Consider the following 18406-nt stretch of genomic DNA (forward strand, 5'->3'; position numbering starts at 1 on the left):
TTGTCACACTGGTTTCCATACAACACCCAGTGCTCATCCCAACAAGTGCCGTTCTGATAGAAGGAATAAATGTGTAATTTCAGATCCTTCTGAGTTTTATTCCAAAACTTCTGTGTAACTACCAACACTGCTGTAAACATCTGCAGTCTTCCACCAAAGACAAAGTCTGGGACTGACAGATACACCAGAGTTCTCACGTTCACTGCTCTCTTCCATGCTGTCTTAGTTGGCATGGGCTGCTCTAACCAGAACACCAGACACTGAGTAACTTCAACAACAAACATTTACTCCTTACGGTTCTTCAGGCTGAAAGTCCAAGATCACTGTGCCAGCACATCAGGTTCTGGTGAGAACCCTCTTCCTGGCATCCATATACAGTGTCTGGGGGAGAGGGAGGGGGAGGGGGAGAAAGCAAGGTCTTTTCGGTCTCTTCTGATAAGGGCACTAACTCCCTCACGAGGGTTCCACTCTCATAACCCAATTACCTCCCAAAAGTCCCACCTCCAGGGGTGCCTGGGTGGCTCAGTTGGTTGAGTGTCCAACTTTGGTTCAAGTCATGATCTCACAGTTTGGTTTGTGAGTTCGAACCCCAGACCGGGCTCAGTGCTGTCAGTGCAGAGCCTGCTTCAGATCCTCTGTCACGCTCTCTCTCTGCCCCTTCTCCGCTCACATTCACTCTCTCTCTCAATCTTTCTAAAATAAATAAACATTTATTTTTAAAAAGTCTGACCTCCAAATACCATCTCATTGGAGATTAGGGTTTCAACATATTAACTTTTTGGGGACACAAACATTCAGTCTATAAAACACACCCCCAAAAAATCTGTGTGTCTCTATCTGTCTCTCTTTCATACACACACACACACACACAGAAAACAGATGGGACACAAAAGCTGGGGGGCCCAAAGCTAGTGGGATAGGGGAGTATGATCAGTGCACCTACCACATGCACAGAATGTATGAGGGGGTCTCACATACCTGAGGGCTCTGGCACAGTGTGCTAGTGGGGCCTTTTTGGCTGTTTATTGGTAACTCATCTGAGCCCCTACTCTGTGCCACGCTCCTAATACACACCATGTATTTAATCCTAGCGATGGCAGCTGCTCCATGGGCTTCCCTGAGGAAACTACAAGCAGGCCAGCAGTTGGAAATGGCCTTCACAAAAGGAATGCGGCAAACGGAAGACAGACGGAGGGCATGGACACTCGTGAGGAAAAAAGTAGACCTCCAATATACGGTTTGCTTTTGTCGTTATTTAGACACGTGAACCCTGGGAATCACAAGGTAAGAGAATGAAATCCCGTCTTCAGAAAGTTCACCAGCTCTGACGATTTAATACTTTCAAAATACACCCACAGCCATGAGATTGGCAAAAGTGCAGCCATATGATGCAGCAGAGACTGATGAGTACCTCCCAGTATCCCCCTCTTCGTTTGAGAAACAGAACCCTTCCCTCCTTCCACGGTAGAGTAATGGCACCCCCAAACGTGTCCCTATGCTAATTCCCAGGACCTGTGAATATGTTACCTAACCAGGCAGAGAGGACTCTGCAGGTGAGATGAAGCTGAGGACCTTGAGATGGGGAGATTATCCTGGATTACCTGGGTGGGCCCAGCGTCATCACAAGGGCCTTAAAACATGGAAGAGGAAAGCAGATGAGCCAGAGAGGATGTGAGGACAGAGGAGGGGGTGGGACTGAGGTGAGGAAGGGACCATTAGCTAAGGAGTGTAGCGGCCCCCACAAGCTACAAAAGGCAGGGGTTAGATCCTGCCCTATAGCCTGCGGAAGGAACGCAACCCTGCCGACCCATCGTGGACTCCTGACCTCCCTAACTAGAAGACAACAATTCTGTGTCATTTTAAGCCATTAAGTTTGTGGTCATTTGTTACAGCAGGAATAAGAAATTAATACCCCCACCCCCGGTGTGTGGGGGGCACGTGGCCGGCCAGGTGGAAATCACATCCCCCAGACCCACCTGCAGCTAGGGCTAAGACTGTAGCTAAATTCTCACCAATGGGCTGTGCTGGGGAATGACAGTTTCCAAGTCACGTCCTTTAAAGAGAGGAGCTGCTCGCCCTCCACCTTCCTCTCGCCTGGGGCCCTGGGCCGGAAGGCAGACCAGGGAAGGTGAGCCAGCTCCTACCACGCCGCCACAAAGGTAACGCCCTATGAAAGGTGGAGAGGGCGACAAGACAGAAGGAACCTGACCCCGATGACCCTGCAGAGCAAAGCCATTCACTCATCCTCAACAGTCCTGGGGTCAGCAGGCAGTCGCCCGAGAGGAAAATAGACAGCTATGCTATCTTGGGGTCTCTGTGACAGCCACTTAGTCTAAGCCCTAATATATCTGGGATACCAAACATCGGCGGACACGGGAACAGCAGAAATGTTTACACTCTGAGATTACACACTTTGAAAACCAATGTGGCGTTCTCTTCTAAAGCTCATATACTCTCTCCTTCAATAAATATGTTCTCTTCTTCATTCATTAGTTTGTTCATCCACTCATTCACTGGGAGAATATTCTGGTACAACCACTTCGGAAATCCAGCAACTTGAAAGCCAGCAAAATCACTCCTTGCTATACGCCTTTAAAAAACATATTTTACACGTGTACCTAGAGACATCTATTAAATGGTGATAGGAAGTCCATTCATAGTAGCAAAACACCGGAAGCGATGAAAAGTCCACCACTAGGAGAAAGGATAAATATACAATAATAAATACACAAACTATAAAATGAGAGACAACAAGCAAATCACAAGTCTCTGTGCAGTTTGGTGCCAGTTTAAAAAAAAACTAAAACCAAGCAAAACCAGACAACATGTTTTTAGGAGATGTATGTGGAAATGCTAAAACTATTTGTTAAAGAAGAAGGGAATGATGATGTTTTAAAAAAGACCCATGATGACCCATGATGTCCATGAGCCTGGGTGGCGCAGTCGGTTAAGCGTCCGACTCTTGATCTCAGGGTCATGAGTTCAAGCCCGGCATTGGGCTTTTTTTTTTTTTTTTTTTTTTTAAGTAGGCTCCTCACTGGGCTCTACAGAGCCTACTTTAAAAAAAACAACAACAAAAACCAGACCCATGATGGTCTTCTCCTCCAGAGAAGGCAGGGACAGAGGACTGAGCCAGAGTGCACTTGAGGGAATGGGTTCTGAGTATCTATTTTATAATGACTCTTGACACCATCCACATTACATATAGTCTTGTGTGTATCAAATATCTTATCACTTTCCGAACTGTTTTGAAGGCATCGCGTGAAGTGAAAAGGCCTGTGGAGGACGGATTCTCACCATAGTGTGAAAAGACAAAAGAGAAGGGAGAGGCAAGTGAACTCAAAAGACCGTGCCACTTTAAGCAGATGTGACCGTGTCACACCGCCAGCAACAACGTCATTTCTGAAACGCACCATCGTGTCTCCTATTAGTGTTGGGTTAATTTATACCTAATTTGCAAATCTGTGCCAGGTTTATACTTACAAATGAGCTAAAAGCCAAAAGGAGCTTATATCTAGCTAAGTGCCTGGATTTTCCAGTACTATCATTATTAAAATTTAAGGCAATTAAAAAGGAAGGAAATTCTGGCACAGGCTACAACATGGATGAACCCTGAAGACCTTACACCAAGTGAAATAAGCCAGTCACAAAAGGACCAATACGGGATGATTCCATTTACATGAAGTACCTGTAGTGGGTCAAAATCACAGACACAGAAAGGAGAATAGTGGTTGCCAGGGCTGGAGGAGGGGGAGGTGGGGGGAGTTAGTGTTTAAGAAGCATGGAGTTTCAGGTGGGGAAGATTAAAAAGCTCTGGAGAAGGACGGTGGTGACAGTTGTACGACAATGTGAATGCACTTAATGCCACTGAACTATACACGAGAATGGTAAAAATGGTCAATTTTATGTCACTCATAGTTGACCACAATAAGCAATAAATAAATAAAAGCTAACAAACACGTTCAAACATTTAAGACAAAATAGGAATTCTTGGAAACCACTTTCCCTGTCAAGGGGCCTTCCACATTACTCATTTGAGAAACGCTGCTCTATCTGGTTTCTCTCTAGACCTCCAGGGTGGAGGGAGGTTCAGAGACCGACTAAACACCGTCGAATCTCAGAAAGTTGTCTTCTAACTTGATGCGTTTTCCTCAAATTAACACCTTTCCTCTTTCTGGATAAAGAGACTCTCTTCAAACCAACAGCCTTTGGTTTAACTGCTGATTTCATTGTGTGGTTCATGAAATAATCACATCACAGGCTCCCTCCCACTAAGGGAAATGAAAGTTAACTAAAATGTGTCACTGAGCGGAACTTTAGATATCTCTGAGTTCCTCTGGTTATCGAATCTTACACTTAACAGGCACTCAATAAACACTTGTAGAATTTAATTGAATTCCAGTATATGGCAATATTGAGTCAACTGTCTTGTTTATTCTACCAGTATGGGCTGGTTTATGTTCACAATCTGAAAATGTAACAAAGGGAGAAAGTGTGTGGTACATACAGGGTAGTCACCAATGCTCTCTCTCCATCATGTACTATCATGAAGTTTAGAACTTTCACAGAAACTTGCCCCTGAGAGGGCATCATAAATACTCAACTCATTTTTTGCCAGGTACATGAGCTGACATATGGCATATACTTGCCAGCTGAGGAATACATACTTAGCACAATGCTGTTCGTTAACGAAACTGATGCATCATGAAGCCAAGGCTTTGAGATGGTTCTTCTAGCCTGGATCCTGGGGTTCTAACCAGCCTTACCTTGCACTGTTTGAAGCTAAAAGCATAATATTTTTAAGGGAGCGTATGACAATGACACAAAGCTAAGCTCAGAAACCACAAAGGGGTTATTACAGCCACGATATTTCCTTCGTCAGCACGGGACTTAGACCCATATCCCAGAGAAATATAAAGTCACCTTGAGGACCCAGGGCCTGCAGGACACAGTTTTCCATAAGGTTCTGGGAAACAAAGTTCCTTTCAATGCCAGCCAGGGCACAAAGTCAAAGGAGGAAGGGAAGGGGAAAAGAAAGAGAAGGAACCAAACTCCCAAGGGTTTCACCTTTCACTGTGTGTACCCTAATCTCACACTTGAATGCTAAACCAGGATTAATCACCTCAAAATGGTACACTGGAAAGGGTACAGTGCTGTGGACTATGAAAGCCTCGCAGCAGTCTCCTTCAGAGGTGTCTCTCTCCCACCTCTCCCGTCTCTGTCTCTCTCTCTGTCTCTCTCTCTCTCTCTCTCTCTCTCTCACACACACACACACACACACACACACACACACACACACGGATGGAAGCACATATAGTGGAGAAGGGATAAGAAGCCATATGAGCACATAGTTTCTTGAAGTAAAACTGAAAGCAAGCACAGGGATAGCAAGCATCCCACCGATCCACATGCACTAATCCCCATGGACTCAAGTCCTCTTCGTTATCATCATCATCGGCCATTCTAGTCATTCAGAGGGTAATGGAAATAAAGAATGGATATAAAACGTCACCCTGCCTACAACCTGAATTCCTTAAAGGACAAAAAGGAAAATTACGTCCGTCACATCCCTATTTATAATATCAAGATTATGGAAACAACATAAATGCTCAAGTGACAGGGAAATGGTGACATAAATCGAGATCCAGAAGTCAGATATTCAGCAACTAAAAATACTGGCTTCGAAGATGACTATGAAGGTAAATAAACACCAGGCCATACAATTATATCTATTACAATCCATGCACATATAGCTACAAGTACATAGCAAAAAGCCTAAAAAGACCCACACCAAAATAAAATGACAGTGGTTGTATCGGAGTACAGTATGGGTCGCCAATTCAAATTCTCCTGCTTCTTATTTTCTAAATCCTATAACACAGTCGCTATATTTATAAACAAAAAAATGTAAGGTTCGAGAATACTGGAGCTAGAAGAAGAAACAGCCTAGAATCCATCCCCTCCGTGCAGGTGCTGGAAGGTGAGCCCCTCCCTTGAGATGGTGAGCCTGCGCCCCACCCCCTCCCCCAGCGATGGCGGGAGCTCCTCCCAAGGCCCTCCCAGGGACCACTCTTCAAAGGTTTCTTCTTCCCCGGGGGACCACACCTCCTCGTGTGGCCTCTGTGACCTTAGACTGCTCTGAATAAAAGCCAGTCTCACCGGCCACACTACTTTTACTGAGCAAAGGAGGTGGCGATGGTGGACGGTGCACTGGTGACATTGGCAGAAAGTCCAGAGGCCCCGGCAATGGCAGTGGGAGAGGGCTCTGAGGAAGCAATGGGAGGGGTGTGAGAAGAAGGGTTTCGACAGTGAACGGGAGTTGGGGGAGGGAGACAGAGAGAGAGAGAGAGAGCTGGCCAGGAGGAAAGAGAGGAAGAGGTGCTGGGGAGGAGATGGGAGGGAAAGGGGTGGGAAAAGAGAGGGAGGAGGAAGTGGAGAGAGGCAAAAGAGGGATCAGTAAGAAGGGCAGGGAAAGGCAGGGATGTGGAGAAGCAGGATATGCAGGAGGGTGAATGTGGGTGAGAAGAGGGACGGAGAGGAGGGGCGAGGAAGAGAGAGGAGGGGGCGGTGAAGAGGTGGAAAGAAAGGCAGAGGAGAAAGGGAGGAAAAAGAGAGGGGCCCCAGGGAAGGGCAGGAGAGAAAGAGTGGGAGAGAGGGAGGGTCAGAAGAGCGTGGGGGGATGGGGGATGGGTGGACAGACAGCGAAGGTCAGACAGAGAGGGTCTGAGGGAAGAGAAAATTGGGGAAAGAGCAAGGAGTAAAGGGAAGGTATGGGGAGAGGGGTGAAGACAGAGGGTGGGGGTTGACATGGAGGGTGGGAGAAGAGAGAAGGTGGGGGAGGAGAAGACAGAAGGTGCTGGGGGGGCAGGAAGGGGTGGGGACAAAGACAAAAGAGAGGGAAGAGAAGTTAGGAGGGAGAGAATGTGGCAGGGAGAAGGTGGGGGAAGGTGGGAAGAGGGGTTACTTGGAAGGCAGCAGAGGAAGAGAGAGACAACCCGGAAATGTGAAGGGAAGAGGCAGGGAGGGTAGAACGGAGAGATGGAGTGGGTGGGGGTGGTGAGGGATTGGAGATGGCTGACGGGACCGAGAAAGGGTGGGGGAGAAAAGTGGAGAGGAGAGAAGGCATGAGGTTGGACAGAGGCAGCCCGCCAGACTTTGCATGACAGTCCCCTGCCCCCTTTCCCCTTCATCTCTCTGACTGGGCGGTTACCTTGCCAGGCAGTGGCTGTTTTTCACAATGTCTTCATCTCTTCCTCCATTTAAGAACCCACAGGTTCCCTAAAAGAGCCAGAAAGTGTCACAACTGTACCCCACCCCCACAGTGTGCTATCATCAACCCATCCAAATGCCTCCGAAGTCACATCTACGCTTTTTTACACGATTGGGGTCTCAAAGGATAAAAATAACCCCATTAATCACTCAGAAGCACAACTGTGCCCGACAGGGCCAGGAGCCCTTCCTCAGGGGAGCCTTATGAAAGGGGCTCCAAAGATGGATGGGACAATGTCAAAGGCTCTAGCACCACCTCACACTCATCACCCCTTTGTCAAGAGAAAATGGGCAACAGGGCACTTTCAGGTATTCTGGCTCACGGCTTTCAAGCATCCTCGTATATAGTGCACGCCCCAAGAGTGGCCCCCAGGTACCCCCATCTCACCAAGCACTGCTCCCAGGACAGGGCTTCATTCAGATCAGGGGACTGGAACCAGGTGTGTCCTTCTCCTCCTAGAAGTGGGCCCACAGCAACCACCTGTGTATCTTCGGGAGCGACATGGACTCCAGTGGGCTCAGCCTGGCTAATGGGAATTTGGAACTGGAATGAACAATCAAGTCACTCTTAACAAGCGGCTGGAACTGTGGCACATGCCCCATGAATGAAATGCGCAGAGAGAAGAAAGGGGACAGGGGCAGGGAGGAGGGGAGGAGAGAAGGCGAGATGGCACATGGGGCAGTTAACCCATCCCTGGTTCTGGGGCTTCTTGGGACCCTTGGGGTGCAAGAGAGGCCCCTGTGACCCTGTAATAAGCCCTCCTTTCCAGGTAACAGGCTCTGCTTCGCCTCCTCACTTGAAGAAAGTCCTTACTGCACGTCTGCAATATGAAGCAAGAGAGAGTCCTAACCCAGTTAAGAAGCGTGGTCTCGATCAGTTAAGATCCAGGACAAAGTTTCTACCGGTTAAGAAACCTAGATCAGTTGAGACTCAGGAGTACACAGCACATTCTCCTAGAGAGCTCTTCCAAAATATGCCCATCGGTCCACCAAAATCAGACGAGAAGGACCCAGACATAGAGTTCTGGTGCACATCCCTAGTGGAGGAAGCCACCAGCTACACAGAAGTTCTCCTATCTGCGATTAACCATGACCTCATTGCATAGAAGGAGGGAGAAATAACAGAAATACACGTCCGCTGCTACAGGCATGAACTCTGCCTGGAAGATTTTGGGAGAAATAAAACACAGACAGCCTTGGTCAGGGGACGGGGGAGGAATCACCAGAGAACTGGAGGGCTGAGATTCAGAAAGAGACGTGTCATTGTGAGCACTTTTCATTACAAAAAAAATGAAATTACATTTAAAAATGTTTTGAAAATTCCCCCAGCAAGTAGCTATAGTCTCAATCCCCAAAAAACAGGTGAACTCCTTCCCTGTGCAAATTGTGTCCTCCACTGGGGACACCCCTACTCCCATTCTCTCCCCAGACCCCCCCTCCCCAGCTAAGTACTTTCGTTTCATTTCTTTGCTGACAAAGGCAGCAATTAAGCTAAAACATCACCATCAATTCCCCACCACTTGCTCGGCCCAACCTGCTCAAGGGTCAACAATGAGCTACCTGACGGACTGTATTTGGGGTGACACATCTGTTGTCCATCTAATATTTTATGGAGAACAAAGGGGCAGTGAGAAATCACTGGTTAAGTGAAAAATGATCCCATGTTGTTTGTTATGAAGAGGGGTTTGAGGTTTTGACTTCTGAATGATCACAACAGGAGAAAGGCAACGCCCATTTATGAAGCCATTCATGTCAAATGAATTTTACTCAGAAGCTAGCATGTAAAATGCTCAAGCAGAAGGTAGTGTCCAGAAGAGTCTGGTGAAGAAAATGAATATCCGTGAAGAAGCCGGCTAAGAAGAGGGGACAGCAAAGCCAAGAAGGCCTTTCCCAGTTCTTTTCCAAAACAACATTTAAGCACCTCCTTTGAGCTCTAGGCACAAAAATGAGAACTAGCTGGAATAATTAGGGAGGACACTAAGCTAATTAAAGACTTGTCACACAGGGAGTGGGTGTGTGATGGATAAAACTAGTGCAGCCCCAGAGGACCAGACCTAGAACAGGGCCCCAAGTCTTCCAAGTCTAGAACAGTCTAGAAACATCCAGCAAAAACACAAGGGCTGGTGTTTGCATACTGACTGATAAATAGTTGAAATCTAAGGAGATGGTGATTTAAAATGTCTATACATGCTGTACTCCGGTGCTTAAAGACTTAAATTTGTTAAGCAAAATGAGTAATTAATGAGACGTCAACATTTATAGCATTTAATCCAAGACACTGAGGAAAGAACAGCAGTATGAACTGAATAGCACTTCATCTTGCTACTCTGTCCCTCACCTGGGGGCAGGCCAGCCTCCTGCGGTGGCCCCACCACTTCCATGGCCACTGGAAGGAAATCAGCTGAAGGCCTTTACTGGGCTTTTCTTGCCAACTGAATGCAGTTCAGTGAGGACAAATATTAGTGAGGATTTTTTTTTGTTATTAGTGTTTTTTCTTCCCGAAGCTAAACATAGCACAGTTTATCACCCCAGGAAGGTCCACGGGATAAATTTTGCTTTGCTGAAGTGTCCCCTAATGAAAACCATTGGCTTTCCTGCAAGATATTTACCCATACAATAACAATCAAGTTGAAAAACAACTTCTCATAATCACCCGGGGTGCCCGCATACCTTTGCCAGCTAAAGGGATTCAGGCAAAGAAACATGCAACTCTCGACTCTCTACGTGTGGATTGGAGGGGTCAGTTTGGCAGTGCAGTGCTTTCTCCCGTGACTGAAATATCCTGATGAATCCCAGTAATTGCCAAGGAAGTTACCCAAGCAACTAACTCACAAATGTTTCAGGATAGAAAAGGATATTCACAATTCCCCCAAGAGGACGAGAGGGATGTAACCAAGGGAGGTGGCTGGAGGGACAGAGTCAAACTGAAGTGCCTCCCAAAGGAGACGGTGACCAAACACATGTAAAAACAGCAAAACCATACTTTCCCTCTTCCTGTATTCCTTTGGAATCTCAACTGGGACCCTTGGACTTCTACCAAGTGTTCTCCAAAATGCCTGGGCAGCCAGGAACCCCCAGGGGATCTGGATTCTATGCTTCAAGTTAGAAACTTGCCAGGAAGGGGTGATGAAAAACTTTTCAAAATAGATAGTAGTGCTGGGTGCACAAGACTGCGAATGTACTTAACGCCGCTGAGCTGCGGACTTAAAAATGGTTGCAATGGCAAATTTTGTTATATCCACATTACCATGATTTTAAAAATTAATAACGTAATCTACCAAAAACCACTGAACTTCACACTTTCGATGGGTGAATTGTAAGATATGTGAATTATAACTCAATAAAGCTGTTTTGTTTTTAATTTACCAAGGAAACAGCTAGCAGAAAGAGCTTCCATGGGGGAAGCAGGAGCCTGATATTTACTGAGCGCCTACCTATATAAGTTGCTAGCTCTTTCCTATTTAAAGGGAGCCGGGCCCTGCAGCTAGGGCACCATGCACTTTGCCTCTCAGAGTCTCAGTTCCATCATCTGATGGTGTGGGCTGCCATGACTGCCAAGGACCTTTCTAGCACTTCAGTTCCAGAGACCCATGTGTGAGTGGCAGAAGGACCCACCATCTGCCACCCGGCACACAAGCACATCCCACCAGGAAGGCAAAACATCAGGGGAGCCAAACACGGGAGAAATAAGTTTAACAACTCTGCAACCCAGGGATTGACGGACGAGACGCAATGAGCTGTGTTAAGACACTTTCTACTCACAGAACAAAATGGTGAAAGAATGCCAAAGAGCCCTGCTTTCCAGTGACTTCTGCGTTTATTCATAAAACAAAGGCTGTGGCTCCAGAGGAAACCTTGTGTCCGGAGCAGCTGATGATGAAGGAAGGAAACGGTGTTTCAACCATCTGTGTAACGCTCAGAGCAGGCTGCCCCAACTTTGGGGGCTGGATAACCATTGGGGGGCTGTCCTGTACATTGTAGGATATGTAGCAGCATCCCCGACCCCTGGCCCCCAGACGCCAGCAGCCTGCCCTCCCCCACCAGCTGTGACAACCAAGCGTCTCCAAACATTGCCAAATGTCCTCCTGGGGGGCAAAATCACCCCCGGTTGAGAACCACTGCCAGAGAGAATTTTCCATCTTGAACTTGCAGTTCTTTGTCGAAGCCACACGCCATGTGGCGTTACCCTTCTCATCCACCGCAGTGCGGGCCACCATGAACTGTCGGCAAACAGACCTTGTCAGCACACTGTGCCTAGGGGATCTTACAGAATTGCACACACACTCCTGGCAGCCAATAGCCTAGGAGAATTTCAAGCAGTAACCATACTTGGGTGAAAGGGTTACTCATTCATTCATTCAGTAACATATGGCACTTCCCGTGTGCCAGGCAATGAGCCAGGGCAATGTAGTTGGGGACACCCTGTCAGAGATGAACAGACTTAATACAAGACGACATGTTTATACAGCACCCTTCGGAGCAGGCCTCAAAAGATGAACAAGGGGTGTGGCAGGCTGCTAACAGCCCCTCAAAGACGCTCACATCCGAATCCGCAGAACCTGTGAATGTTACCTTCTGTGGTAAAAAGGATTTTGCAGGGGCGCCTGGGTGGCTCAGTCGGTTAAGCGTCCGACTTCAGCTCAGGTCACGATCTCGCGGTTTGTGAGTTCGAGCCCCGCGTCGGGCTCTGGGCTGATGGCTCAGAGCCTGGAGCCTGCTTCCGATTCTGTGTCTCCCTCTCTCTCTCTGCCCCTCCCCCATTCATGCTCTGTCTCTCTCTGTCCCAAAAATAAATAAATGTTAAAAAAAAAAATTAAAAAAAAAAAAAAAAAGGATTTTGCAGACAGATTAAGCGAAGGGGCTTGAGATGGGGAGGGTAGCCTGAATTACCCAGGTAGGCCCAATAGAACACAATGGTCTTTATAAAAGGAAGGCAGGAAGTTCAGAGTAAAAGAGGAGATGTGAAGACAGAAGCAGAGGTTAGAGTGATGTGGCCACAAGCCAAGGAACGTGAGCGCTTCTTCCAGAAGCTGGAAAAGGCAAGGAAATGGACTCTCCCTGAGAGCCTCCAGAAGGAACACAGCCCTGCCCACACCTTGATATCAACCCAGTAAGACCCAGTTTGGACCTCTGACCTCCAGAAGTGTAAGATTACAAGTTTATGTTGTTTTAAGCCACTGAGTTTGTAGTATCTTATCACAGCAGCAAGAGGAAACTAACACAGAGGGACTACAAGGCAGAGAAGAGAATGAAATCCCTTCCCCATGAATGGAAAGGAACTGCATGGCAAAGGCTCAGAGGCCTGAACAAGCATGGAAAAAAGGCAGGCGTGGCCGCCAAGCTCCCCAAAGGCTTTGCTAAGGCATTCAGGATCTAAAGCATCTGCAGAAATGTTTCTAAAGCATTCCAGAAACATTTGGGCTTGACTGTACACTGGAAAGAATGGAGAGAGAGGAGATGGGAAAGAAGAGGAGGCAAGACCAAGAGGAGAACACCTATGGAAGTGGTGGGAAAGGCAGTGATATCCTCCAGGAAGTGGGGGACGGGGAGGAGAAATGCTGAGCTCCGCGTGTAGCATGCTCTGTTTGAGGTGTCCAAGAAACACCTGGATAAAGTTAGCTAGAAGGTTAGGAAAAATAATTCATTCAATCAATATTAACTTGGGGCTTCCCATGTGCCAGCACAGGGACACAACGACCAAAGTGATGCAGTTCCTGCCCTCCTTCAACACGGAAGAGAAAAGCAGAAGAGTCAGTATCAGAGGGATGTGCTATGAAAGAGACTCGACCGGCCACGGCTGGCTTGGAAGATGGAAGTAGGCCGTGAGCCAAGGAATGCAGAAGACTCTGGAAACGACAAAGCGAGGAAAGGGATTCTCCCCTAGAGCCTCCGGCAGGAATGCAGCCCTGCCCACATTTTCATCTTAGCCCAGTGAGACCTGTGTTGGACTTCTGACCTCCAGAACTTTAAAGACAATAAACTTATGGCATTTTGGGGCACCAAGTTTTTGGTAATTTATTACAGCAGCAATCAGAAACTAATACAGGTACCGGTACAAAAAATGAGGAACAAAGATCAAAAACCCTAACAATGCTAACAATGTATCGTAACGTCCCTTCTAAAGAGGACGGAGGGCAAAGAAGGATGATGGCGAAGGCCTATGTGATACTCCGGTAAAAGTCCAAGAGACACTGAGATAAGCCAGCTAGTGTCACTAATGCCTGGGTGTTGGAGGTCTGGCATGGGCTAGATTCATGGCAGAATCAACACTGTACTGTTCTAGCGATTCCATACGAGGTTTGTTCTGAACTAGGAACACACTTTTCTCCTTCTCTAAGGCCATGTGTCACTTGTAACAGCATCTTATATTTGACCAGAGTGCCCAGGTACTACCCTTCAGTGACCCACATACTCTGGACCTCAGCTTTCTCACCTGCACGGCAAGAAGGTCCACCCCCGACCTTGACCATGCATCAGAACCACCTGGAGGGCTCCTTAAAACACAGATTGCTAGGCTCCCCACCCCACCCCAGTTCATCATTCAGTAGGCAGAATTGGGGCCAGAGAATTTGTATCTTTAACAAGATCCCAAGGAGGCTGATGCTGGGGGACCACACTCTTGAGAACCACTGCATTAGACTCTCCTCTCACAATGCCAGGATTCTAGTATTTTTCTGCCCTGCGTCTTTCCCGTTAAGAGCCATCCTGACTTATTGGCTCTCAGCAGCTTGCTCCGTGTGACTCTGTATCTCTTCTCTGGGATGGCATTTCAGTTGTCCATTGTGCTTAATGTTGAACAGTCCCCAGACTACAGCTGGCCCGTATTAAGGAAGTAGCCACAAAGTATACCTAGAAAGGCATTCTCCTCCCCTCCCCTCCCCCACCCTCGACTCCTTTTCCCTCCCCCCATTTATCTCTTAGTTAACTCAGAAAAGCAGCCCCTGCCGGCCAGGAGCTGGCCGGGCAGTCTCCCATTGAACAAGCAATTTCCCCAGAACACCAACATCAGACAAGGCCACTCTGTGACCAGGATGGGACAAGACAAAAACAAGACCACTCTGTAATCCTGTCCGAACACGGAGAACAAGTGAACCTTGTCCAAACCACAACAGTCTCCACACATCCCCGAATCCTGGCCAATAGGAGTGACTGCTGCTCCTTTACCCATCACAGCCTTTCTCTGGTCTTCCCTGCCTCTCGGGAAGATGCATGAAGACCCCCTACCGTGGAAATCCCTCACTTCCAGCCAGCATCCAATCCAGAGATCACCTGGCTTCCTTAAACACTCCCCTAAAGCCCCTCCCACAGGCCCAGGCCTACGCGGGGTCCTGTCCGACGCGGCTCCCCGTGATGCACGCTGTCCGTCCCTGCCAGGAGAGGAGAACCGCTTGTTCCACTACGGATGTGTTGACGGGGGTACTGGAGGGCAGTGATGACTCCTACCCAATTTTCAGATTTCAGCTCAAACACAATCTCCTCAAAGACATTGCCCTTACCCCTCTGCAACCTAAATCACATTGCCCCTCTCTAATCTTTCACGAGACCTACCAGGGCTTATAACTGCATATTGTCATGAGTATCGCACTCAGGCCTACCTCTCCCACTAGCCGGAAAAGCCTAAGCTGGCGGGTCTATGTGTGTCGTGCACCCATTCCTAGCACAATGCCTGGCCCAAAGCAGGAGGTCAATAAATACCGGATGGATAGATGGATGAATGGATGAATGCTGGCCACTGTATGCAACCTGCTTTAAAACGATTGCAGGGGCACCTGGGTGGCTCAGTCAGTTAAGCGTCTTGACTCTTGTTTTCGGCTCAGGTCATGATTCTCCTGGTTCGTGGATTGAGCCCCACATCGGGCTATGCACGGGCAGTGAGGAGCCTGCTGGGGAGCCCCTCTCTCTCCCTCTCTTTCTGTCCCTCTCCTGCTCATGCTCTCTCTCTCTCTCGCTTGCTCAAAATAAATACATAAACATTAAAAAAAAAACAATTTCAAACATTAAGAGCTGATGAGAGAATATCAGTAATGCAAAAAGAACTGAAGGTCTGTGCAACCAGCAAGGTAGCAAGGTTCTGCCTGTGTCCTGATGGACGTGAAGGGGCAAAGTAAAGGTGACGAATGATAAAGGTGGAGTCTTTCTTCCAATTCTAACTTTAGACTGTGAAGGTCAATGCATTGCATTCATTTTTGCTTTAGTTTAGCGTAAAGCAATCTCTCACCAAAACAATACATTGCTGAAAACAGTCCAAACTTTGTTGTTACTCTGGAGTTTTCTAAACAAAAATCATTTGCTGGGCTTGCAAATCTTTCACTGTTCACAGATTGGGATCATTAACACTTGTGTGATCATAATTACAAGAGGCTCTGCCCGTATCTGGCACTGTAGGCATCTGCCTGCAAGTTCCGAGGGCACATTCTGAGCGGGCTTCCATTAAGAGGCCATTTTACAACTAACTGGCTTCACTTAGGGTTTTTTTCAGACTAAAGACTACATAAGACAGTTTTACTGTGTTCGCCATCAACAGAAAAATCATTCCCAGGCCAGGTGAGAATGCAAATGTATCAAACTGATACACTGAACAAATCTTTTGCAAACCAAGGAGACTTGGGGATGGGGAAGGGGGCGGCGCCTGTGTGTACACACACACCTGCTTCAGAAACGGCACTGTTAGGTGGCTCCATCGGAAGACATGCAGAATGAACTGTTACCTACCTGTACTTCATCCCAAATACACTGCTGAAGACGCTTTAGAAAATAGGCGATCTTTAGCCATAAACAACTATGGGCATCTTAAGCCCCACTATAAACATTTTAAATAATTAAATGACAGCATTCATTTTAATCTTATCACCTCTAAGCAGTAACACCTGAAACAAATGAAAATCAGTTTCTGCACCCCCTCCCTTTTGTAATGTTTACAGTAACAAAAAAAAAAAAAAAGATTAAGCTTGAAAGGACTATAAACTGCAGAAGCAGTCTCTAATTTTCTTAGGAGGCTCTGGATAATGAAAACAGTTCAGACTCGAATAATAAACAGGTCTGTTTCTTCTTAAACTGGACTCCTCTTCCCACTGAGATACAGAAAGCACAGTCCAGCCACAGGAGAAGACATTTGGATCTAACTTCTTTTTTTGTCCAACCTTCTCGGGACCCACAAAAAAAGGAAAGGTGATCAAAATAATCACTTTCAGTTACCTCAGGAGAAACCAACCTGTTACTCAAGTAATCAGTAATGTTTAAAGTATATGCTTCTGTTAATAAACTAAATCATCTTATTAGATGGCAAAGCAAAACAAGAGTGTTGAGCTAAGCATTTTGTCTTCCACCAAGTAGGAGGGTTTCATATCCCCTCATTCATTCATTTATTCAATAAATATTTATTCAGGGCCTGCTCCATACCAAGCACCAAAGAAAACAGCGCCGAGCAAAACGGCACCCACGCAGTTCTGTCCCTACAGTCATGGAGCTTACAGTAGGGAAGATAAATGTTACACTCAAATAAATATGTAATACCGCTCTTTTTAAAAAGGTGCTAGAAGAGAAGGGTGACAGAGAAACTAATATAGACTGGAGGTGGTGCAGGGACCAGAGAAGGGCACTGAGAAAAAAGTGACATTGAAGCTGAGAGGCCATTGGATGGCCACCACTTTAGAAAAGGAAAACCATTTATGGCAGTGACCACAAATGGGATTTTAACTGCCTGTCAACAACTGATTGGGTTAAACCTCCCCTTTTCCACTGCATCCGTCTTCAGGGGCATCCTATGACCGCTTACCTATCACTGTTGGACTCGCCTACTCAAATCCTATAACCTGCCCACAGAAAGGTCTCACTTTATTATGATTTATCGTCATCTACAGCCTTCCTATGCCTGGCCTAGAAACACCTAAAATTATCTGCCAAAGGCATGAAAGACAGAGATTGGCTGCCAGCAAGAACATTAACTGGATGGGCCACACGATTACTAGCCCAGGCAATCACAAGTCCTTTGCCCAATAAGGTGCCACATCCTCTGGGCAAGGTGGCTCCAATGTGCCAGTCTACACCAGATGGGACCCAGGGGGCCTAATGGTTAGTTGCCTACTTGGAACTGATGTTCCACCAGTAAATCGAGGACTGGATCACCGGCTCCAGTTCCCCAAGCCTTCAGACTTAGAGGATGTAGGAAGTGCCCTTTGAGCATCACGCAGCGGAGAGCTCACCAGGCTGAGAGAAGGCAGGCAGAGAGAGGGTCAGGGCCGGGAAGAAGAGGGGCGCCAAGGGAGACGCGTCAGGCGCTCAGGACCCGAGGATGGCACGCCAAGCCGGGTACTGGGGCGTTTCCCGCACCCCCCCACCACCACGTCGTCCCCCAGCAAACGCAACTCGGTCCCTGGCCGCGCCGAGACCCCGAGATTCTGGCTTCCCCCGCGGCGGGGCCAGGGACAGACAACGCGAACCCCCGCGCAGGGCCGGAGCCCACCAGCTCCCATTACCCACGTCCTCAGCGCAGAGAAGGGCGCGCTGGGGCGAGAAAATGGCCAAGACAAAACTCTCCCCGCCCACCCGAAGAACCAACCACACCCCCTGCATCCCTCAGCCTCAGCCGCCCCGGGCCGGCCCGCGATCCTCCGCCCAGGACCCCGAGGGGTTCCGGTCGGTGCCGCGCGGGCTCGGCAGGGACGCGAGTGGGAGTGAACGGGGGTGCGCGAGGTAGGCAGAGTGCCCACCGCGGTGTCACCGCCGGGGCCCTGCCCCCGGAGCGCCCTCCCGACTCCGCAGTCCCGGGACAGGCGCGCCGCCCTCAGGCTGAGGTGGGCGCCCGGGCACCGGGGCGCCGGCAGCCCCCTACTCACCCATTGGCGTCGAGCCGGGCCGGGCCGCCGAGGCAGCGTGAAAGTTGGCGGAGGCGGGCGCGGGGGTCGGGCTCCGGGATCAGGGCTCGGGGCGCAGGGGTCCGAACGCGGCGGCGGCTGGGCCGGCTTTCTCCTCAGTAGCGACGGCGGCGGCGGCTCAGCGCCGCCCGCTGCTGCCTCTGCTGCTGCTGCTGCTGCCGCTGCTGCCCCGGGGTGATTCCTGCTGTTGCTGCTGTTGCTGCTGCTGCATCGCGGCCCGCTGCGCCCGGCTGCGCCGGGTTTCCTGCTCCCCGCGAGTGGAA

At 48.5% G+C, this 18406-nt stretch overlaps 1 protein-coding gene across 7 annotated transcripts in view; it reads right to left on the reverse strand.

Moving 5' to 3' along the window:
* SH3KBP1 (SH3 domain containing kinase binding protein 1) overlaps positions 1-18400 on the reverse strand; it is a 330782-nt gene extending 312382 nt beyond the window's left edge. For all 7 annotated transcript variants that reach the window (XM_040468252.1, XM_040468256.1, XM_040468254.1 and 4 more), the window contains exon 1: positions 18105-18400. Coding sequence is in view for 6 of the 7 variants with exons in the window: in XM_040468256.1 (XP_040324190.1) it covers positions 18105-18108 (4 nt within the window). In the remaining variant the exon portion in view is untranslated. The remainder of the gene's footprint in view (positions 1-18104) is intronic.
* Between the last annotated feature and the right edge of the window lie 6 nt (positions 18401-18406).

The sequence above is a fragment of the Herpailurus yagouaroundi genome, unplaced genomic scaffold (genome assembly GCF_014898765.1).
Source record: "Herpailurus yagouaroundi ecotype Mexico unplaced genomic scaffold, PumYag 67690, whole genome shotgun sequence".
Lineage (NCBI taxonomy): Eukaryota > Metazoa > Chordata > Mammalia > Carnivora > Felidae > Herpailurus > Herpailurus yagouaroundi.